Consider the following 24,690-nt stretch of genomic DNA (forward strand, 5'->3'; position numbering starts at 1 on the left):
TTGAAGGAATTTTAAAGGAAAATTAACGAAATATTAACTATACGACTATACTTATTGATTTATAAATAGAATTTTAAATTGCGATAAATGACCCAATATATTATGTATTAATATTTTTTCTAAATTGAGCTTTATAGTACAGAGTCGTAATAAATTTTATAGTTAATTTTATAGTCTTCTAAAAAAGCCAATAACTAATGAAAGTCAATAACTAACAATTGTCTGTTAAATATTTAGAAAAAGTTTAAAGACTCGTAATTAGAACATGTAATTAGAAATTTAGACAAAATCTGAATTTTCAATTACGACAAATTATACATAGATTACATGATTATCAATATAGAAAGAATTGAGATTTTCAACTCTTGGAGGGAGTCGTACAAGAAGTTTGCGATCGCGGCTCATAGAAAAATTAAATATTTCGTATCACTGCGTATAAAGTGATGGTAATTGAAAAAGCTTGCTTTCATTTCTACACTTCGAAAAGCTTGCTACTTGCCTTAATCTCGAGCGAATTCGCGCAAGTGCAGTATATAAAGAGGTATAGCTGTCGCGTTGATCGTAAAGTGCAGTGCCTATATATGCATTGCACTTAACCACCGAGAGTACGGATATTGCGGTGCCTTCTGGCACCTGGCACAAGAGAATCAAGAAATTGTACGTTAATATCAGGATTGCACACACCAGTATACACATTGCACATTGCATTGTGTCTCACGTGCCATTTCGGTAAATACCAGAAAATATTGCAGTTTCTCTCACTGGTATCTCGATTACAATTCGCTGTTTTTTATCTGTATTTTATCAAATAAAAAGTAATACAATATTGCAATTCTATATCTAAAGCTCATTCTAGATGATCTATAATATTGTCAAAATTCAAGATAGAATTTTATTTAAAATTCTATCGATGATTCTATGCCATATAATATGAAAAATCACTTAAAGAGGGTCTAAATATAATATATATGTATAGAATGTATATTGAAATATATACGAACGTAGAAATTATAACGTATAAAAAGTAAAATTATAAATAGAATACTAAATGCCTGAAATCTGCGAATTATGAATTGTATTAGAATTAAGCTTCCAAAAGAACTTAACTCTAATTCATGCAGTTTTACGTTCATTTAACTTTCCGTTTCTCCTTTTATTTTGAAAGACTTTTGTGATAAAAGTTACATAAATAATTTTTATAGAAAGTAGAATCTCTTATTTTTTTATTCCATGCTTTTCATTAGTATTGCCGATTTCTTATCGCTTCTGAAATATTAATGTTCGTAAAAGGATAGATTTGTTAACTTAAACGGATATTTTTATAATTGAGTTGATTCTCGATTTATATCGCGAAACTCTTGTATTGATTTTTAAATCGTCTGTTTTAAGGATTTCATTTCATGGAGATTGTGCATGGAAATGTTTTGCTTCTGCATATTGCATCAAATATTTGGGTGCAGAGCTTTACTAAAACTCACGTGCATTTCATTTTGGAAATAAATATTTTTCTTTTATCATCTGGTAAAATTAAATTTATATTTTCAATCCTCTATCACGATATTCCATGAAAAAACAAAATTTTAGTATTCAACACGTATACGAGGCTTCGGAATTGTCATATAGGATTTTTGCGCACTAAAATTCCTGCAAATAATCGCAGGTTGCAAATGGACAATAACTAATTTATTTAACATATCGCTTTACGAGACTTCGTGATAAAAAGTACGTGATTAAACGTTTTCGCAAATCTATTTTTCTTGAAAATTTTCCTTAACTGACAGATACATTTTTCATTACTTTTTCATTTAGTATCATCCATTCTGAATTTTTAATTACAGATAACAATGAAAAGAAGAGCACCAGTGAGACAAAGACTACTACTGGCAAGATTAATGAACAAAATAAGCAAAACGGTCAACAGCGGCGCAACGACAGTCAGAAAAATCTTTTAATTGATTTGTCAAACGATCCTAAACCAGCGGGAAATTCATGGGTGAGTGATGAAACGCTGAGAGTTTCTCTTTGACGCGTCGTCGTCGTCGCCGTCGTCGTCGTCGATCAGCAAAAACCGACCGATCAGCAAAGCTATACTATAATCCCACGGCGTTTGATCCCTTTCCAGTTTGCTACATCTCATCGATAGGTACTCCACGTCGCGTTGCTATGTATATACGTCATTGATCTGCATCGCGTCATAGGACGTAAGAAGCTATTCCTTTGTAGAAGGAGAATATTTGAAGCAAAATTAAAATAGCAGAGTAATTTTGTTTATTCTTAAAAAGAAAATAATTTTAAACATGCATGCGTTTTATATTTGCCTGGAGGCGCGCCAAAAGAAATTTTGTCCGCTATTCTTCAACTCAGTAAGCATGGAAGATGTATCAGCGTGTATATTTATATATTTTATTAATTATAACTAATTAAAATACTCAGAATATTTATAATTCTGTTTACATATGTTCCTTAAAAGTATCGATACACATATATTTATTTATTAGCATTCACATATTCTGTTTTTTCTGTTTCTAAAGAATTCTAAAAAAAATTCCAGAAATTAATAATTTTATACTTGAAAAACAATTTACAAAAAAATTAATGAATTAACCGAAATAATCAAATTTACTTTTAATTTATTATATTACCTATAATTATATATAGGTGTAGAGGAAAAGAGATAACAATTCGTCGAATAGCGTGAAACGTTTGCTTCTCTTCAGGTATGCTTCGAGGAGGATTCGGATGTGAAAAAAAATCAGAAGAAAAGCACAGCGAGTAACAACAGTATTCCTATGACAACGCTTAGGCATCACACGACGGCATCCACGACCCCAGCCCACCACGTGGTGCCCCGACCGAGCGCCGGTTTCAAAGTGCAAAATGCCTGGGGCGAGTCCAGATCGGTCGATTTGATGTGCTCGTAGCAGGCAAAATAGCCGGCGGCCGACAGCTTCAGAGATGTGCCGTTGATCACAGGCCTCTGGAAACACCTCTCGGACAACGGCCAATCCAAAAAGACCAACGGCAATCATTAAAATCCTCGCCGAATTATCTCGGCAACTTCCGATCGTGAGTTTAAAATTCGGAAAGGTGATGATCTTCGCCGATTATTCATATTTTTATTGAACGCTGAAGAGAGACAGCGAGGATGCCAACGCAACGGTGTCTATTTTTGTGTGATCTTAATGCGACTATTAAGTCCGACGGGGGTTTCTTGTATTCGTTAGAGGGGCGTGAGAAAGATTGCGGGTGATTCCTATTAACATACGATGACGTTGACATACGATAGTGATTTCTTTTTAAAGAGGAAATCAACCGGCAGCAGAGAGCTCATGGTAATCGGGGTGGGATCAATTTCTAATGAATTTTGTATAATGCGTAATAATATACATATATCTGTGCCAATTACTTTACATACATATCGCATAAACATTACTAATCGAGAGTGTTAAGTGTGAGTGTTAAGAATTAAGACATTCGCTTTTTATCGTTTTTAATGATATTAACTCTGGAAATTATATATAGATTAAAATTAGTGTCTTATAACTCGCGTTTTTATAAAGTTCATGGCTACAGAGAAATAAGATTAATTTTTAATTTTAAAGTTCATCGGAGAATTGAAAGTCTTAATGTGGTCAAATAGATAATCTGTCAAAGTGTTTTTTCTCAAAATAATTTAATTATCATTTAATTTCATAAACTTAATGTCCTTTAATAAATTATAATTAACGTGATTAAGTATTTATTATTTTATTCTAAAATGAGAGTTTATAGAAAGAATTATGAAATACATAATCGGGATATATATAGGATATATATATAGTAAAAAAATAATAAAGTTATGGATACATCACTTATTGTATTTCTTGCATCAAGACAACACAGTAAACTGAAATTTCGGCGGATAAAAAATACGCGAGTGTACACTGAGCCCCTAATACTAAAAATGTGTCCCGTCCAAATCGGAAAACATCGCTGCCATATTTTAATCCCGTATATGATTCAAATGTTTTACACACGTATATTTACGCAGTGCAGTGCGCGGCTAAATTACTTTAGAGCAATTTTCGAGTGAATTCTGGTCACGTAAAAATACGTATTCCAGAGTTAATATACATTTGTTAGTTTTGTTAAAAACTTACTATGATAAAAGAAGAGAAATAAATAAAAAAATAAAATTTAAAAAAACGACAGGTTTCGTAGATCGATTTCCTATTACAGTGCTGGATAGAAATGATCTTTTACATAATTGTTGATGGTCAAGCCCTTGATAGAATAGCTGGACTATTTCTTAATTGAAATTCGTTAAGTTTCTCGCAAAAATGACATTTGTCATAAATGAATATCGAAAAAGCCGCGTTATTTTCATGTGTTATAGATATTATTTGCAAATAGCTCATACGTTACATGGAAATTTTATACTCCTGAACGGAATTTTTATGTTCTTCAAAGGAGAATTTATCAGATGGACTTGTTACGCTGGGGATTTCGTTGATAATATCAGCGGCGAGCGATTGCCATCGAAATATCACAATATTGCATATTACATATTAAATATTAATGTGTTGATGTATACGTGCGCGTAATAGTTGATAGGGCGTAATAATGCCGTAAATAATCGAGAAGCGTTAACATGATTTAGCGTTAACTATATTGATATTTAATTTATCGATTGTTAAACCGTAAATATATTGTATTCTGGTTTTAGATATTGTATCTGTACGTAATTATCACGATGCCGTCTTATTAGATAGCATTAATTAAGCTCTTTGTTTCTGATACGATTGTCGATTTGATTATTCTTGTGAATAAGTAAGTTGCAGAGGGCTGCGTTCGATTTCGATGAAGATATAGCAAATGTAATACATTATATCATAACTTACTGTCCATTAGTCAGTGTTATATTCGAAGAGAAGCGTTTTTAGATTATCTCGAATCAGATTATATCGATTCTAAGGTAGTTATACTCTGATGGAAAATTTTCGTAGGTTTGCAGAATTTATCGCGAGATGATACATGAAACAGTCGGAATAGTCACTCTTTTGTACATTAATGCCTTTTTGATCTAGATCTCGAAAACATTTTTTTAAATTTATTTTTTAAAGAAATCTGAATTTGTAGATAAATATTCTGCTTATTTTTATATGAAAATTTTTATATGTTATTAATTTCAGAACATATTATTAAGAAACATTCGTACAAACAATTTTTACAAAATATTGAAAATTAATTTTAATATGGATATTAAAGACTTTCTAAATTTTTTTTACAGTATCATCGATAATTTCTTTTAAATTAAAAAGTTTATAGATGCCTGAATTTTGCAGTGCTAAGATATATTTTGTGGTAAAAAAAAAAATTAAAACATGCTAAGCAAAATATCAATATTTACACCGACCCAGAGACGAACAAATAAGATATTTAAATTAGTAGATCCTTTTTAACTATTTAAAAAATGCTTTTGACTATGTTATTTTGTCATGTATGGACTAACGGCGATGTAAATTACAGATCGGACGTCCAAATATGTTGTGCTGATAACGATAAGCTCGAAACGACAGTAATTTTATATAACTGCGCACTAATTGCACATTGTCATCGCACTTGTGCATCCTATAACCACGGGAATGTTATATACATTTTGCGCTAAATGTTCATAGTCTGTAAGCAGCACGAATCAAATATATGTATGTATCTCTGAAATGTATGCATCTTCTGACGATCCCTGCACGGAAGAAACACGAAATCCCTTTTCTTTTATTAAAACGAATCCGAATATCGATTTATTCTGCTTTGCAAAGATTAATTAATCCCATCAATGATTTCATTTTATATTCAAAATCGTAAAAAATTATGTTAATAGATCTTATTTTATCAACGACTATTATTACAAACTAAACAGAAATCATTGGAACAAAACTGTTTTTTTTTTAAGGATCAAGTGGAATGGTGTTAAAAATAGAAGGAAAAATATGTTTTAACAGAATTTTATTTTTTCAGTACATCACGAATGTAACTTGTGAAAAAGAATAATTTTCCAGACGCGTTCTGGTCGATCGAGAAAAAGCCAGTATTACGTACACGAGGATAGCCTTTTTGTGTATTCGTGTTTTTCAGATATTTATTTTTTTCCTTAGCCGATTTATAAAGATTTCATCATCAATCTTCATAATTTGTTCCTTCTGATGGATTTTTGTAAGAATCTCTCAGAAATTGGGCTGATTTTAAAAATGGTAAATTCTTTTTTCAATTACATTAATCCTTTTTGAGAGATATCAAATCAGTGAAACACGAGATGAATACATTATCGAGAAGATATTCTAAGACGGGCACAATATCCTGAAAATATTTTCAGAATATTCTGATGATTTTTATGTAGTATATATTTATGTATCGTAAATATTGTAAGAATTTTTGGAAGATATCTGAAAATACTACTGAATTCCCGAAATACATATTTTGATGATTCTGCAGATGCTGCAATCTCTCTAAAACTCGGAAAATATTCCGAACAATTTCGGTGTATTCTGTCAAATTTTTTATACATATACAAGTTTAAATTCAACTTATCACTCGCTAGAATTACAGAAATACTCTTAGAAAAGTCATAGTTATATATGTCTTACTCCTTTCTCGAATTATTCGCAGGAATACCTTCTCTTCTCGCGTTGAATCAGTTCAATATTAACAATACGAAAAGTCCTCGTGTCCGCTCTTTAAAAACTCCCTGACGCTTTCTAATTAGCGACGGAATATATTACATATATAATATACATATTACACATCGTAATTATATTACGCCTGGGTGCTTGTCGCTTTTGTTTATTTTTTTTCTTTCTCTGTCGCCTATATCTTCTCATATAAATACTTAGCAATTATTTTTTCTATTTACGAGCTGCTTATGTTTAATCGCTATCTCGTCTTATTTGAAACTGGTGTTAACAATCGCACACACCGCACGAGAACCGTACATTGCGATAATGATAGGTGTATTAAAAAAATACTTGCACTCCACGCTTTAAACGATTTCTTATCAACCTAACATAACAACAGCTATACAGTAATAATAAGTTGATCGTAAAACTACATAACTATATAACTGTCGCAATCATGCGCCGCGAAATATAATTCTTTTCTCTCTTTCTGTGTCGAGAAATAAATCTCCAATTACATTCCGTGTGTGCGCAAAAATCCATGTGCATGATATAGGTACGTATAAAAGTCTCGTCTTCTTGACGGAAGCTCTTCAAATCGCAAAAACTGTTATTCAGCGAGGTTCTCGTACGGCAATCGAGCGCACCAAATTTGCCTGGCATGTTCATGATACGCGAAATGTCCCGCGTAAATGAACCCAATCACGTCTTTAAAATATAAGAGAGAAAGTTTAATTTGATTACACGCAATTCCGTGAAACAAAACATCTTTTATATTACATTTTAACATCGCGACTGGATCACTTTACACGACACACCTGAGATACAGCGTGCTCCGGAAAATTATAAGTATAAGTTAAAAATAAAATGATTTGGTTCTTTAACAATCACAGGACTATTTAACAATCTTGTTAAATTATTTTCTCATTATAATTCAATTGAATATGTTCAACATAGTAGATATAAAAATAGAATATTCTAATTGTATAGATAAAAGAATTCAGATGAAGAAATGAAAAATTTATATATATCAATTTATATATATCAAGTTAACAGTTTATTGTTTTGATTACGGTTAATGTTGAAACAATGTAACGTCCTTTAAAAACTGTAACTTATACTCCTTTTACGGCGCACGTTGAATATTTTCTTTCATCCCTATCCTAACTTATAGGTATTCCTATTAATCGATAACGGTAATAATATATGATACAACGTTTTCTCTTAAAAGCTACACTGAAATATTATCCCTTATTGGTTATTTCTTCGCACATTCGCTTCGCTTTCCGTTCAATGGCAGCAAATTAATTAGTAATCCATGTAATGAAAAATATTCAAGATAATTCTTGCATCTCATAACAAAATTACATTTTAGTTAAGAGTTCCGCTAACTTTTTATTACCTTCCTCAGACCTTTAGTAATCGATGTTGTAAAATCATATTATAAACAGTGATGGATTAATGCATAGACAAACAAATCTTTGAAGACAGAAAATTTTCACATAGTTGAGATAAATTTTTAATTTGTTAATTCAACGTTTTTGCACGAGTTACATCCAGTATATTTTATTAGAAACGATATTTTAAATATAAAGTTAAAATATATTGTATTTATATTACTTATTAATAATTATTGAATGCGGAAGTATAAATTATTTTTTTATCCATTTTTCCTTTTATCAAATTTATAAATTAATAAAGTCACCTGACGACGAGTAGATATTGATGTTTAGGGCGGCAAAATACTTAATCCGTCACTGATTATTAATGAAATGATTTCACTGTAAATTATCTTTTCTCAAAATATGAAATGCTACGTCTTTAGAATTTTCATACAATTTTCGTATTGAACGTAATTATATTGGATAACTAAATTTTAAGAACTAGAAAAGAAATTTATCAAACTATGAATATATTTCTAGAAACGTACAATAAATATTATATGTGATTTTGTCTTTTTGTTCGTCATATTTGTACTAAATCACGAAAATTATTCTTTATAAGAATTTTACTTTCTTTCAAGAAAATCTTTCTTATCTGCACTTGTTTTTCAACTATTTCTTTAATTAGAAAAAATATTTAATTAATAAACAAATTTAATTAAATTAAAATATTTGTATAATTATGAAAATATTTAGATGACTTAGAAATTTTTAGATCTGAGGAAATTAAACCTGCATTTGAAGAAATCGCTATCAAAGCTATTGCGATTATCCTATCCTTATTTTACGTATAATGAACAATAAATATAGAATGATGCAATAACTCTGATAGTACGCTCTTAAAACACAGCCCAAGCATATGCAAAAATGACAATGGAACGTACAAACTAATAATCTGCATTTAAATCAATAACAACATCGGAATGTTCAATCACAGGAACGAACCAAGAACGTACCAAGCGCACACCCTATACATTTTTCGCACATCCTATACATTTTTCAGTCAGAATCTTCGTGTGTACAACGCGAACATTAGCTGATTTCTACCTTCACCAAACAATTATGACGTTTATCACTTCGCATTTGTAATTCCATTGCTTAAGATGGAAAGCAAGTAAAAATTAAATTAATCAAATATCAAGCTTAGATATTTATCCAGATTCCATCAATTTTATAAATAAATAAATAAATAAATAACATAATAATATAGGATTCCTTTAGTTATTATTTTAAATGATTGATATTAACATTTAGTGAAAAATTTCAACAAGAGTTCTTCAAAAATCATAAAATGCAAAGTGACAGATAAAAAAACTTCGGAAAGTCGCTGAATGGGTTCAGAAAATCCTGAAATAAGGGGATGGATAAGGTATTGATCGCTGATGCGCGATTCGGAAAAGGATGTTAATAACGTCTCCTCGTCATGGCAATGAGTCGGATTACTGTCCTGCTCCTCCTCATGATTCGTTCGACCGCAAAAAGATCCATTATTCACAGCCCGCGCTCTCGCTTGCGTTTAACGCTTAAGTATGCTCGTCCAGCACAGTAAAATTTCATACATGTGTCTATGACAGGACGTGATATGTTAGTGTATCCTACGTCTTGATTGCACTTGCTACATCACTCCGCATATAAATCTTTACGCTCGCGTATATCTAGATGAATCTTATGATTTATGATATATTAAGTAGGTATATTATGCAAATAATTGTATAATTAATCATCAATTCTAGGAGCAAATCGAACAATCAGTTACTGTTAATCTATTAATTAATGTATCTCCTGTCAACGATTTTTTTATTAAGGTTTTCCAACTATTTTAAAGTCAATTTTGTTTTAAATAAATGATTCTTTTTAGTTTTAGTTCTGTAAAGAGATACAGCAATAGTTAAACTTAGCCGACATCAGTTAGAAACAGTCTCTTCTTGGAAAAGAAACTTTTTCAATTTTCATTGATATTGGATAAGTAAACTTGGAAATAAAATCGTCTGTGGAAGAAGTTTTCAGTTCTTATTCCATAAATATATAAAATAAACATATGGAAGCATATTTACCTTTCATGAAGCTAACAGTTTCTCTCTCGTACCTAAATATATGCGAGCAAACGCAAACACATGCTTACCCTCGATGCTTCTTCACCAAATGATAAACAACAATTAAGTACCGTTTCACACAGCCGCTCGCGCTTATATCGATCAAGAAATCAATCCCCTTGTAACGAAGCCAATTGATAATTTACAGTCCTGTAAAAAAAAATAAGCTCCGATCCCGTTATGAAAGATCGAATTACAAACTCAGAACATGCTCGGAATCAGGGGTTAACGAATGATATGCGACCTTGAAAAGCGATTCGAAACCTCTCACATTACATCTTGCATGATTAACCCTAGAAGAAACTTTATCCATGACATTATTATTCATCCTTCTGTCCCTTCATTGTACACTCTAATCCAGTCTCTATCTTTAGCACCGTAAAATGGTGTCCCGTTAGTGGAAGGGTTCGAAGATTGGACACCCTTGAATCATGTTAAAATTTAAAAGGATTACGGCTGATTATTATTAATAGGTCATCGTACGATCTCTCAGATCTTTACTGCTCGGTTATTCCCTTCTGTTCACTAACGAGACTTTATCATGCACGATGATCACTCCTTGGTGGATACGATATATAAGCCGTAAAAGCGGAAGCTCTCTAAAGTCCCCTCGAGCGACGACAGCTTGCTTTGCGTATATAATATCATGACTCGGTAGCCATGGCTCTAAGAAGGATATTGAAGCTTCTTCGTCCTCTTGGCTGTTCTCTTCCTGCTTTCTCTCCTCTTCCTTTCTTCCGCACAGCACACGCACATACACACATATACTCACGTACACTTTCCTTTGGCACGTCAGCTCATATGCTACTCTCTACTCGCTCTCTAACCTATCATCGCAATAAAAAAATATGAGGAATAAAAATATATCACGTAACAATGCCTCCTCCGTGAGAGGAAGGAAAACTGAAGACGAGACCCTCACGCAACGGCAAGATATTCGAACCTCTGATGTGGAAGCATCATTTCTTTCCCTATCTCTACCATTAACGCTCTTCAATCATTTTTTGGTGTTCTGTGCACCTCCTATGCGGCCAGTAATTTTTCATTTTAGGACTCTTCCCGAAAAATACATAAGCAAACGATATTTGAATTTAGTCTTTGATTTTATTAATTTTTGACCGGAAAAAAATATTAAAAACAATTTTTGATGAAATAAAGAATACAGAAAATTAAGAATACAGAAAGAGCATGTCAATATAGAAATAACTCCTAATTGAGAATAATGCAATCTTGCAAAGCGTTTCTAATTATTCTCGTCTTTCTCATTAATTGTTCATTCTCATTCGAGCTTATTACTTCCCTCCATTGGGCCGTAATTATGTATAATTATTTATTGGATGACCAAAAATGTCTGCAGCTAGATCAGTTAGGGATAAAAATGGCCGGTGCATTCAGGATCTCGTCTCTTCATCGATGAATCGGAATTCTAACATTTCCAGAAGTGTTTTCAGAGAACGTCTTCATGTTTCTTTGACAGATTTCACGGAAATGTCTCTCGTATTTAATCTTGCTTCTTTGAAAAGCGGCGAGCTCCAGGGTCGCATTTTCGTAACACAATTGCATAGACCTCACTAGGAAGCTTGGCGTGCAGGAGTCTTCAGCCGATCCATGGTAGCCATCAGCTGGGCTGAGGCGGCGTCAGTCTCACTAAAAGCCATGTATACAGCTTCGGTTTCCGCTTGTCAATCAATTCGTACTGCAGATTAGCTAACCCGTCAGTGGAGAATCTTTTCTTGCCTGTCTTCAGGTTCTCGTACCTATCATCAAAAATTAAGCATTCAACTACTACAATCCGAAAGAAAGCTCAAAGAAGCTAGTTATTCTGAATAAAAAGTAGCAACATTTTTGACTCACCTCTTCGGATTGGCCTTTTCTTTTTTGTGCGCCAGCATTTTATAGCGCGCAACATTTGCTGGATATCGCGAAATATGCAGACCATGGGCTTTGATACGATTCGCCATATCGTCATCTTCACCACCCCAGCCCCAGAAGACGTTGCTAAATCCGTTAACCAGCTGGAAGTGTTCGCGTGACATTGCGGACACGCCGCCAAAGAGATCATTGTAGGGTAGCCTGAAGACAAACAAGCATTAAATAAATTTTTTCGTAATAAAAAAAAAGAATAAGCTAAATTCACATAAAAAAATTGAGAATTATATAATTTACAAATGATATTTGTAATTCTTATTTAGAATCGCTTTTTTGTGTAACGAGAGGATCATATTTTTACCTGTACTTGAATTTGTCCACCGCGACTGACATATGTCTAGGCTGTTCGGGACAAGTGTACAGATTCCTATCGTCCTCCGGAAGTAGGTCAACATCGTGAAAGATGAAGCAATCGAAGGTTCGTTCCTTTAGAGCCTCTACATAACCGACGTTCATGAGCATTGCTCGATTAAAGGCCTCGGTACCTGAGGATAGAATAACGTGGATAAATATCACGATATATTGTTAAAGAGAAATATAAATCTTTTCAAGTAAAAATAGTAAACAAATTAATTCGATATAATTCGATAACTTTCGTTAAAAAAAACTTTAGATTTTCTTCTCTTCAAAACAATTTCAAATGATTTACATTTCTTAAAATATTCCAACTACATATATAAATGTTGTAGTCACAATTATTTTATTAGAAAATTTAATTTGAAAATTTACATTGAAATTTTACCTTGAACATTTAAGTTTCATCTTGATTCGTGTGAGCACGATATATTCGACGTTTTGTAATATATTTAATTTTTTTAATTATCATGACGCAAGAACTTAATCAACAGGCTGAAATAAATGGAGCTTCTTTAATAAATTGCAGCAAGTCAAAAAGAAGTTTGCGCTTTCGCAAATGAAAATCTGCTAAATCTTTCAAGTACTTCATTGTTAATCAAGTGTCAAATATTTAGCTTGATCCGAGTATGAAATTTTAACTTCCTTACTTCTCCTAATTTATGCGCGTCCCTTAATTTATGAATGCTGATTAGTTCGACCTACTACAAGCTATCAAAGTTGCTCCACGCTCTCGACTCGAGGTTGTAGCAAATAATCCAGCTCTCTAGCGTGTTTTAAAGGAACTTTCTTGGCAAAGTTGCTATAACAGACTTGTTTTAAAGCCGAAGGAAGTCTTGATCTCCATCGGAAGGAAGGGGAAGCAGCCGCGTACAAATTGCTGCTGGTTTGACAAGAGGAGCTGCCGCCTTGCAAGGATTGATGAAAAAGGGAGTTGCAGGAACCCGGGGATGTTTGCCAAGTCTGGCGCAATTAAAAGTTTCACGTCTTATCCTGTCATCGCGGTTACTCAAATACTATGACGAAAGTGGGCCATACGTAGGAAACTTTAGCGAATTTTCCTTGTATTCCATGTCATCCGCTTAACGTCCTTTTGTCGTTTTCATTTTCTTGGGCTGGGATTTATAATCAAGAATGTTAGAACAAACTCAGAAACATAATTAACAAAAAAAAATCTTATTTCTTAATTTACGATTGTTACGATTATTTCTCTTTAAACGAAACAGAAATAATAATATTAACAGTAACATTTTCTATACAAAAAATATTCTTGATAAAATCATCAGCTAAATAAATTAGTCGGTATTTTCCATTAGCGTTTAAGCAGCATAAATAATTCACAAATTAAATTTATCGAATACGTCGGAGTATACCTCATATTAATAATACATACTTCCTGTGAAGAAAGATGGAAGCGAAAGAGCGCGGAAAGTGTGTGAGTCGAGGCTAAAAGGAATCTAACTGGATCCTATAAACGTTGCCCGCGTCGCGTCGGATTATTCGAGAATGATTACGAGACCGGCAGGCTCTTTCTCAAAGAACGAAGAGGAAAAGCAAAGGCTAACGTTCTCAAAGCCGCTAGTTGCATCTCCCGTCGATTATCATTGGCTGAATAGACTTCGCGCTCGATCGAACCTCCTGCACCACCACCAACCGACATACACCGAAGACACACGCGGAAAGATAAAGAGCATTACAAGAAGGACCCCCCTTGGAGGAGCATTCGCCAAATGCGCGCACGGCAGGATATAAACGGTCTTGTTTCTCCCGGCCTCGACGAAAGACGTCTCGGCGGAAGTGTATATTCCGGGTATGTCAGATATTTCTTTATGCCGTCAACGACGAGTAAAAAGGGATGCGATAAAGCAGAACGGCGGGGGCGCATAGGGACGCGAAACACAGTCGGCGACGATAAAGAGACGCAGGTGCAGCACGACTACGATGAACAATTTTACGAAAGGGAGAAAAGGGGAAGAGGAAACTCTCATCCCGAGGTGATGTTGACCTAAAAGATGTAAATGTTGAGCGATCTAATGGCGTTTCGTTGCAGAACAGTTTTGCGTTATTTTCGACGTGTCGCATTGGTGTACGCTATTCCAAAGCGTACAATTACGCTCTTTGACGAATTAAAATTGCAAATAAACGAAAGCAAAACGTAATCTAACCGAGAAAAAGTAGAAACGAATGATATTCTAAAATCTCTTGAGCGATAGTGCCTAAATAAATGGCTCATAATTATTTTCAACGGAAAAGAATTTTGCAAATTAATTATAAAAGTATAATATCGAGATTTTTCATTATAGCTAATAATATAAATAATGAAATATCAGATAAATTAGTTGTTTTATTAAAAGAGAAATGTACAAAGGCGAAGGATCGCTCTCGTCGTAAAACTAAAGCCAAAAGCCAATAGATTTATCTTTTCTTTATATATATTGTATATATTCCTTTTTAAGAACATAAATCAGATAATAGTTCTTCTGATAATATAAACGATAGAATCATTTTTTATTTAATTATGTTTTCTTGATACTTTCAAGTATAACGTTGGCTTCAGTTAGTCTTTAATAAAATTATGACTGTATTGAATCATGTCTCGAGTAATAAAATTCCATTGATTGGGATTACGTGTCATTACTATCGATTTACTGTCATTTTATTTTACAGTGTAATTAATACGTACTAATACGTAATACACAAAGAGAGGTCGCAAAGACGTGACGATGGAAAACGATTGATTAAATGTTTATCGATATCTTCCGCCTACAACGGATTTTTTCCTTCGACGGATTTTGATGCTGGCAAATTAGACAGGTAAGATCACGTCTGAATCGATTGTCGTCCCGACGGATACCACTCCAAACTAGCGACAAGCTGGGTTCATTTCCATATCTCTTTTCATGGAAGAATCCCGCTTATTTATTCATTCGAAAGAATTGCGTCTGCAATATCAAGTTATGCGCTGCCACGTTTGTTCGGGAAGCGCAGAAAGGCACGCGCCATCATTGCCCCACCCGTCTTCTATCTGTATCCTCGGCTGTACGTCTGTACATACATTTAAATTCCCAGAATATTCCCCGTTGTTCTCGCCGTGTCTCGGCTCTCGTTACTTTCATCGCTGGAAAAGTAATTTCTCTCAATTTTTTGCAACGGCACGCTGAAACAACTACTACGTGATATTTCCGTGCACGCGATTATCATTTGAGTCTATGTCTTGCAAAGGCGTTGAAATTATTATAATTTACGAAATAACGAAATAGCACAATTTCATAAAATACAAGTAATTATCGCTTATTACAATCAATCGTGAAAATCGTTTCTAATAGAATACAGTAATTCCAAAGGAGACGCAATGAAAATTGCAATGAATCTTTGCAGCGAAACTTCCTGAAATCAAGATTTTGCTTACATAATGATACCTGACAGCCGTTTCACTGTCTGTCTTTCCTATCATATCTCGATCCAACACTACGAAGAAAACTCGATCGCGTTTCTCATAGTATTTATCAAACTTAAAGACGACTAGGCAACGGATTTCCTTGGTATCGATGACCGGACGGTTGATGTTAACGATTGTATACAGTTACGATAATAAGAGTCTATCCCATGTGGATGCACGCCGGTGCTTCCGACAGTTCTATCCAGCGCGATATTAATGGGCGGATTTCTGTATCGCGAGAGTGCCCGAAGCTGCGGCCAGCGACAGGTGCAACTAATTGTCCATGAGAGTTGCCCGCCTCGATAATCTTGCCCCTCTTCCGGTAGTAGACATTCACAGAGGAACGTCCGCTGCACTTCTGTTTCACGGAATTAATAATTATTAGACGTTGTGTGATTGGAATGCGAATTATATCAGGCGGTGTATACTTAAATTTACTTTTTTATTTAATACATTTACCTAATACATACTCTCCAAAATTTTTAGAGTGAAATCTCAGTCTTAAATATTGAAAATTGACACTCTTTTTCAAGATTGGTTTAATTTCACTCTTTGGAGTGCGATTCCATTCCAAAGAATTTAGAGAGTACGTTTAGATTTATTTATTCAAAATTACACTCACAAGGAAAATGTCCCTCTCTGATTTTAATGAAACTTGATGGATTTTTAGAGGGGATAAAAATATTCAATACGCATTTTTTTTTTATCGGAATAACAAATGGAATAACGAAAATTTGATTTCTGAGAGTGGAATTTCATCCCTTGAATATGTGGTTGTTGATAAAAAAATATGTATCAAATATTGTATGTATATAAATACGTTTCATTAAAATCAAAGAAAAACACTAAAAGCTCTTTCTTGTCAGAAGAAAGCATTGAGTATTTGTGATTATAATTATATAAAATAATAAGTGAAGAACTCTATTTTTATAGTTGTTATTGTTATAAAAATATATATTAGTTAGGCCCGAAAACAGTTATAAATTACAATAGTCATTTTCTCGGTGCCTATTACATATTTGTTTGTATACAGAACTATAAAAATAATTGCTAACATTATAGCAGTAATAATTACAAAAATGGAACTCCTAATTATAATTACTTGGCCATGCAATTACAATCACAAACATCACTTTTCTCTCAGCGTAATATTTAAATAATTTATACAGAGACAAATAGCTGTTATTCTGTAATGACTGAATGAATGATGTTTCATCTAATATTCATTTCAGTACATTCATTTGGTATCTAATATGAACCCGTAGATGTAAGATTAATATTATTCAGACAATTTCTACTAGCTAACATTATATCGACATTATTATTATTATAAATCATCATCCTCCTCTATATTGCGAGAAAGATAAACAGATTTATCTGTATATTTTTGTTATTTCTCTATATTTCAATTTAGTTTCCGAGCAAAAATTCAGTCGTAAAACGAGAAATACGAAATATCAAGAAAACTTGTGAGATTAGCACTCTCGAGATAGGAACTCTTCTCCTCTCCCACATATCTCCGAACCCTTATCCCGTATCGAGAAATTGATTTTGTTCGAGCCAGAGCTGCAGAGGGAAGTACACCGTGAATCTAATTTCCTGATCCACGCGACGCAGTCGATCGGCCGGACTTACTGCAAACGAAGTCGCTGATCCTCCAGTAGTCGATTCGATAAATATTCAGCGCAGCACTAATTATGCAGAAGCTAAGTATTCGGTGGCTAACTCCGCTTTAATCCCAAGCCGAGAGGCATAGTCCTAGGAAACAGAGAGAGAGAGACAGAGCGAAAGCACTCGGGATTTGAATTTCAAAACTGCGGCCGAGCGCGACCGTGTCCGAGCCATTTGGGACAATTAAAGCTACGTTAATTTGTAAGTGCACATACACACACACACACACACATACACACACATACGCGCATACATGCACAAACACACATATATCGTATCATGTTAGATATGTGTGCGTCTTCAATCTGCGTAAATAATTCCATTAAAAATGTTTTGGAATTACAAAATACGCTACAAAGTCCCACTTTCTTCGTGAAATTATTAGGATAACTCCGATATATACGCCGCACTTGTCAAAAACTTAATTTATTAAGTATTATTTATTATGTTTAAAGTAAACGAATATCAGTAAAAACTTTGTACTGTCTACTATTGTCTACTATATGGAAAAAATATTAGAAATCCGAAATATTTATATTTCATATTAAAAAATGAACTTTTTTAAACCCTTGCATTTTTGCCCATAGAGATAGTATATGATAGTATATGGCTATTCATAGGGGGAGGGGGAATATGGCTCATGAAAAATTTACAAATAATGCATATAAATAAGTCGTAAAATAACACAATAACTTATAAAATGCGTTTATAAAGTTTTATTAAGGAATAAGAATGATAAATGTGTATATGAAGTAATAATTACAATCTTCCCAGATGTATTACAAGTGTTGTGACAGTACATATTTCATGTAATGCGTTTATTATATTTAGTGCACTAGATTCATTCTGCGCACTATTTTGTATGCTCTGGACATAAATTCCGCCTGTTAAAAATGCCATATATTCCCAAAGATGGAATATATGGATAGAGACAACAAACTAAACAAAGAATACAAGAGCAAAGTACTTATATTTCGTTATACAACATACTTTACTATTCCTCTACACTCATGTATCACGAAATAACCACTAAGTCTTTTGCACGTCCTACAATAATTATTTTATTTTAGATTATAATTTATGATGGCGCTACTTAACACAGTGACGAATCGATTTAACTCACAATAATTTCATTAATATTAACAATAAGAAATTGAAATCATAACACTGTACTAATATAACATAAAGGGATAACAGAGTTGCGGGAAAATTATCCTCACACTCCTATTTTTTTCTGACCTCTGCAGCGTAAATCCCAGCGCGGCGTATTTGCCGGAGTTATCTTATGTGAAAGAAATTAAAAACAAACTTCAACAATACATACTACAATCTAAATTTCTTGCGGTGAAATTCACTCCAAGAGAGTAAAATACAATCACCCTAAAAAAAAAAAAAATATTTTAAAAAAGAGTAACAATTTTCACTCTTTTTAGAATAAAATCTCACCTTTTTTGGAGTGAAATTTAATCCTTTGAAATGAAAACTCACTCTAAAAAGAGTGAAAATTGTCACTCTTTTTTAAGAAATAAAATATTTTTATTTTTTTCAAGGGTTAGGTTGTATTTTCACTTTTTTGGTGTGAGAAACACCACTGCAAGAAATGTAAAGTAAAATGTAGCTAAACACTTTAATACATATCAGAAGGATTTAAAAATTATATTATTTTTTATTCTATCAAACATATTACACACACACACACACACACACACACACATCAGTATAATAATAATATCAATATATATTAAATGCATCTAATGCTTTATTTCATATGTTATTTTTGCATATTTACGTAACTGCACTATAAAATTTACTTCGTTTTATCGATTCGTTAGTTGATCCTTTTACGTGCAGGTGCTTCGTCTTGACGAATGACTAGTTAGATTAAGCTCGACTTGACGATAAATGGTCGTGACTTTGCACGTACGTGGATCGTAACGGTATCCACCGCCGCATGGCAGATATGCGGGTTGCGTTAGCGATAATCATGACCCATTCGATTCATTTTTTGTGATTATGAGAATGCACCTTCGAAAGATATCAAGTAGAAACATTAAGAATAGTAATATAAATCGACGGTGTAATTCTGTGTGACGTTATCATGGTAAATTTGACTAGCATTTGCCACAAAAAGTGGCTAAAATTTTAAAAATTACACTAATGAACTTAAATTCATGTTTATTATTGTAGTACTTCAGCACAACGGTTCAATAAATTCCTACACGATGTTCTCAATAAATTCGAGATAATTTGACTTAAAATACATCTATGTGATGTAAACGATATTCTTGAAAGAAAAAGTGGATAAAGCATTTTATACTCTTTATTATTTTTACTGCTATTTTTTCACTAAATACCAAATCCTTGAATTGATGCAGAAAAAATATTTACATACAACAGCGAGAATTTTTGAATTCTTACACGACGTTCTCAATAAATTCGAGATAATTTGACTTAAAATACTACATCTGCATCTACGTGGTGTAAACGATATTCTTGAAAGAAAAAGTGGATAAAGCATTTTATACTCTTTATTATTTTTACTGCTATTTTTTTCACTAAATACACCAATTTCGATTTAATTTAGATAAAAATGTTTTCAAGTTCCTAACAAATGAATTAAATAACTCTCATACCAAATCCTTGAATTGATGCAGAAAAAATATCTACATACAACAGCGAGAATTTTTGAATTTTAACCGGGCTTTTAAATTTTCGGGATTGTATGCACCCGCAACTCTTGCTGCATATACAAATATGTAACTATGACTTATGTCGTCGGTTGCGGGAATCACGGGGAAAATGTTAGTCCCCCAGGCTTGCAGGATTAGATAGCGCTTAAGCCTGACTTACGCTGGGTCTTCGAGAACAGCCTGACAGTGAGTAACAGTTTGGCGCATTTTCTAAGGAATCGCGCGCAGCGCAACGGTGAGAATAAATCGTTGCTGTTTCGCTGTAATTAATCGCACCGGCGCCGGTGAAATATCGTCTTCGTTAAATTATCGCAAGAATTCATTGCCCGGCGATCTGCCGTAAATTAACGTCGTTACGACGTAATAGCAATCCGATTGAAATAATTCCACGACAAAGAATCTTTCTTCATTCACTTCGAGAAGATCGTAGGATAGTAATGGCATTGTATTATCTTTATTAAATTATCGCGAGAAAATTCATTCTCCAACGATTTGCAACAAATTGGGGTATAATAGCAATCGATTTCGAATACTTCTGCAGTGACAAATCCTTTCGATCTTTGAATAAAATCTCTTAAATTATCCCAACAATTATTTCTCGATTTGTTGCAAAGAAATAAAGACTTTTAAATATTTCGATAATAAAAAAAGTCTCATTCAGTTTATTTACCAAAAAAAAAAACGAGGAATTAAAATTTATAAGAAAATAAATATTTATTCTGTTAATTTTCTATCTTTCAATCTATTCGACATTAATCCTTACTTATTTAATGTAAATTGATTGACGTTAACGTATATTTGCCATAATATCTGCTTCCATAAATATCGATAATGTTCCATTTAATGTTTTTTGCTACGAAACATGTGACCATGATGAAAAATTGTGCAACAACTGTCTCTTTTTTTTTTGTATATTCATTTGCATACCGAGCGGAGAAATGCGAATAAAATCGGATTTAGGATTCCATCAGGAATTCCACATTCGAAACTTTCCAGCGAAAACTATATTAAATTGCACTGACATTTTCGAGAGACATTTCGAGAGAATGTATGATAAAATGGACGAACATCGGAGGTAATATTGCTCAGTTAAACCGATCTGAGATCGTTGTTTGAAATAGCAAATGAAGATATCAAATGCAAAAATAATAAGCATATGAATTTTAAATACAATATTCGATTCGCGTCCCCTATATGCGAATAAGAACTTTTAATATTCTTTTTCTAATTTCGATTTAATATCCATAAAGATAACGTTGCTTTTACTCATTAATATTAATGATACCCGACTTTTGATAAAGGAACTGTTCATTTTTTAGCTTTCTATCGACATATGTTAGAAACTCGCGAAATACACGATGTAGTAAAATCAACTTCAATTGCCGAATCGGATATTATCTAGTGACAAATTTGTTCACATTGTTACGAAACTTCCTTCGTATATAGTTTCATTGTGCATCATACACACCGGAAGTGTACAGAAGCACTGCGTGGAATAACAAGAGAATTAATCACAGTCATATTTTGACGTCTCGCATACGCGGTAAGTAAACAAACTTAGTCAAGCAATTTTAATGAAGATAAATTGTGAGCTTGCTCGCAGCCTTTCGATACCCAAGATAAATCGCATTTTCTTAAGCGATTCAATAGAATGATAGATCCTGCATCTCGGCCGAAGAAAATGATATTATCTCTAAGATAAGTAAGATAATTTTCTTAACATTTCCTTTTTTTTATTCTAATAAAAAATAATTCTGATAAACAATAAATTATTATTAAAACGTAAATAATTCGATTTTATATATGTTTTCAAAAATTACTTAAAATATATTAAAAACTTATTTATTAAATCTTCTATGCTACTTAAAATAATTTTAAATATATTCTGTATCAATCATTACTGTATGCTTGGTTTTATTTATGATTACATGTATATATGTATAATTAAAGGAAGAATTTTGAAATCTTAATATAAAGATGTCTCCCATCAAGATGGTGGTGTTCATCTTTTCAATCTTTCATCTCTTTTTCGTGCTACCGCGATCTGTATCAACCTCACAGAGCACAAGCCTCGTAAAAGCAACCCATATAATTCATAACTTGGTGATAAAGATTTAAGGAATGCCCTTACGATGTAAAACCGATGTCAAGGCGCAAGCTGACTCTGAGAGAGGACTTTTTTTACGAAAATATATCTTCGCAGTGCCATTAAATAAACTAACAGAAACATACCGCATCCACGCGAGAGTTATAAATTTCGAGAAATTTTTAAAAATTTCATTAAAATATAATCAGTGCCGTGTCGGTGAAATTATTTCATGTCGTTTCCCTTGAGAGTCCACGCGTTGTTACGGTCGGCCGATTACTCGAGTTGTAGAAGAGCGTCGGTGAAAGAGCGAGAGATATGGAGGACGTACACAAATTTAATTAAAAATTAAGTCTAAGAGCTTACAGGGTACGACGGAAACTTTGTAACAGCCTCTTCCGTTCGAACGTTCCCAACTCTTGCTCTGCTGGCATTTTCCTCTCAGTAGGAGGATCTCCACTCGAGGAGACATGCGGGAAAATACGCGAGCAAGAGGAACGTCCGCTAGACGGCAATAAATCGTAGCGAAGTATCGGCTTACACGCACCAACGAGGAGAGGCCCGGAGAAGATCGTACGTTTATATTCGCTTTGCGGAAACAAACCGTGTGCTCCGGAGGATGTTATCGAAACACCGGAATGCACGCGTCAGTCGCGTATATTTGGGATGCTCAGGGTGAATAAGAATTTACGATTCCGATACGCTGAAATATCGTTCAAGCAGCGATTTGAAATTGATCCCTTTTTTCAGTGAAAATTATATCGAAAGATTATATCAAAAAATGTAACTTATCAATTTCGGTAATAATCATGCGTATTTAATTCTTAAATATTACACTAGAAGAACAAACACTGGTGCATACTTAATCCAGTTCGGTTGCTTATAACTTTCATAAAAATAAATGTATTGTAAATATTGTTTTAAATTAAAATGCCATATATCTTTTTTAAGAAATAAAAGCAAATGTATATTTATTTTTATTAATAAAAAAGTTATAAGTAATGGAAACCACATTAAAAAAAAACATTTAAAAAAGAGAAAGAAATATGAAATAAGGTCAATGATCAAGCCAAAGATGGTTGACAATTTGAATTAATATTTAATCGAATATAACAAATTTAAAATATGTTTCGGGCCTATCGGTTCTTCTTCAGTTATATATTAGATAAAAAATGATTGAAAAAGTTAGATGAAAAAAATTTTTTTACATATATTACCAAAAATGTATAAAAATTGTTCACACATAAATTAGTCTTACATATTAAAATCGGTGTCATTTCAAAATGTCTCGTCAATGTGTGAATGAAACGAAATGGACAGAACTTACAAAACCATTGATGTCATCTCAAAGATTGTGATAAAAATGTATTGACTTTCCAAAAATAATTATAATGTCCGCATCACGCTATGTCGAGGCAAAATTAAAGTCATCAATCGTCGTTGTTCAGCGAGAACAACAATAACTAGATTTTAAGAACTCAGCGTGAGAATTAATCTGTTCATAATCAAACAGAGTCAAATTTTGTAAAAAAGAATAAATAAATTAAAAAAGATTTACATGAATGTCAGGACATAAATGTGAAATGTGTCTAATCGCAATCGATGCTCAGATTCGAATGGAAAAACGTTCTGGACAGATCAAATGACATCCAAGTATATGTCTATTTATTATTGTTATTCCGAACAGACTCTAATAGAACGAAATATGATTCGTTCAAATTTTCTATGTCTTTTCGCAAGTTAATTCCCTCTGTCTGTTCTTTAATATATAACATTTCTGAGATTTTTCTCTTATTGTAATTATTCTCAGAATCTAAAATCTTCGTGCTTTCCCGATCAAATAAATGATTGTGTTGTAAGATATGTTGTGTGAGTATAGAATGTTTAGACGAATCATGTTTGATATTATTTCTATGTTTATTAATTCTAGTGCCAAGTTGTCTCTTTGTCTGTCCCACATATGACGCGTTACAATCATTGCAATTTATTTTATACACTACATTTTGGGAGGAAGTTATATTTAATTCATCTTTCTGTATTCTAATGAAAAAATTAAAGCAACTTAAACTTAAGCACCTATAACCAATTGTGACAGTAAATTTATTGATGAATGACGTGATGGTATTAGTAACGTTTGGTAAAAACGGTAATATAAAAAATGTCTTTAATTAGGATTCGAGTTTTTGACATCCTTTTTAATTTTGTCTTAATGCAATGATTTTTTATTGATGAGATATCTTATTCTTTTCTTCATGAGTGAAAATAAAGTTCAAAGAATAACCAATAATAAATTCATAATAAATATATTTATTAACTCTAAATTTTTTTGGTGATAT

The 24,690-nt window shown here is 32.9% G+C and overlaps 2 protein-coding genes across 11 annotated transcripts in view; one reads left to right on the forward strand and one right to left on the reverse strand.

Moving 5' to 3' along the window:
* The window catches only part of LOC105148792 (low density lipoprotein receptor adapter protein 1), a 70,994-nt gene extending 65,215 nt beyond the window's left edge, over window positions 1-5,779 (forward strand). For all 5 annotated transcript variants that reach the window (XM_011060717.2, XM_011060719.2, XM_087409771.1 and 2 more), the window contains 2 exons: window positions 1,839-1,993; window positions 2,718-5,779. In XM_011060717.2, the coding sequence (XP_011059019.1) occupies window positions 1,839-1,993; window positions 2,718-2,921 (359 nt within the window). In that variant the 3' untranslated portion in view covers window positions 2,922-5,779. The remainder of the gene's footprint in view (window positions 1-1,838; window positions 1,994-2,717) is intronic.
* Window positions 5,780-5,968: 189 nt separating this feature from the next.
* LOC105148790 (beta-1,4-N-acetylgalactosaminyltransferase bre-4) overlaps window positions 5,969-24,690 on the reverse strand; it is a 136,181-nt gene continuing 117,459 nt past the window's right edge. For all 6 annotated transcript variants that reach the window (XM_087409769.1, XM_011060715.2, XM_011060716.2 and 3 more), the window contains 3 exons: window positions 12,416-12,599; window positions 12,040-12,258; window positions 5,969-11,942 (listed from right to left, as the gene is read on the reverse strand). In XM_087409769.1, coding sequence (XP_087265895.1) covers window positions 11,804-11,942; window positions 12,040-12,258; window positions 12,416-12,599 — 542 coding nt within the window. In that variant the 3' untranslated portion in view covers window positions 5,969-11,803. The remainder of the gene's footprint in view (window positions 11,943-12,039; window positions 12,259-12,415; window positions 12,600-24,690) is intronic.

Source organism: Acromyrmex echinatior, chromosome 9, assembly GCF_024713525.1.
Source record: "Acromyrmex echinatior isolate Ae372 chromosome 9, ASM2471352v2, whole genome shotgun sequence".
NCBI classification, from domain to species: Eukaryota; Metazoa; Arthropoda; class Insecta; order Hymenoptera; family Formicidae; genus Acromyrmex; species Acromyrmex echinatior.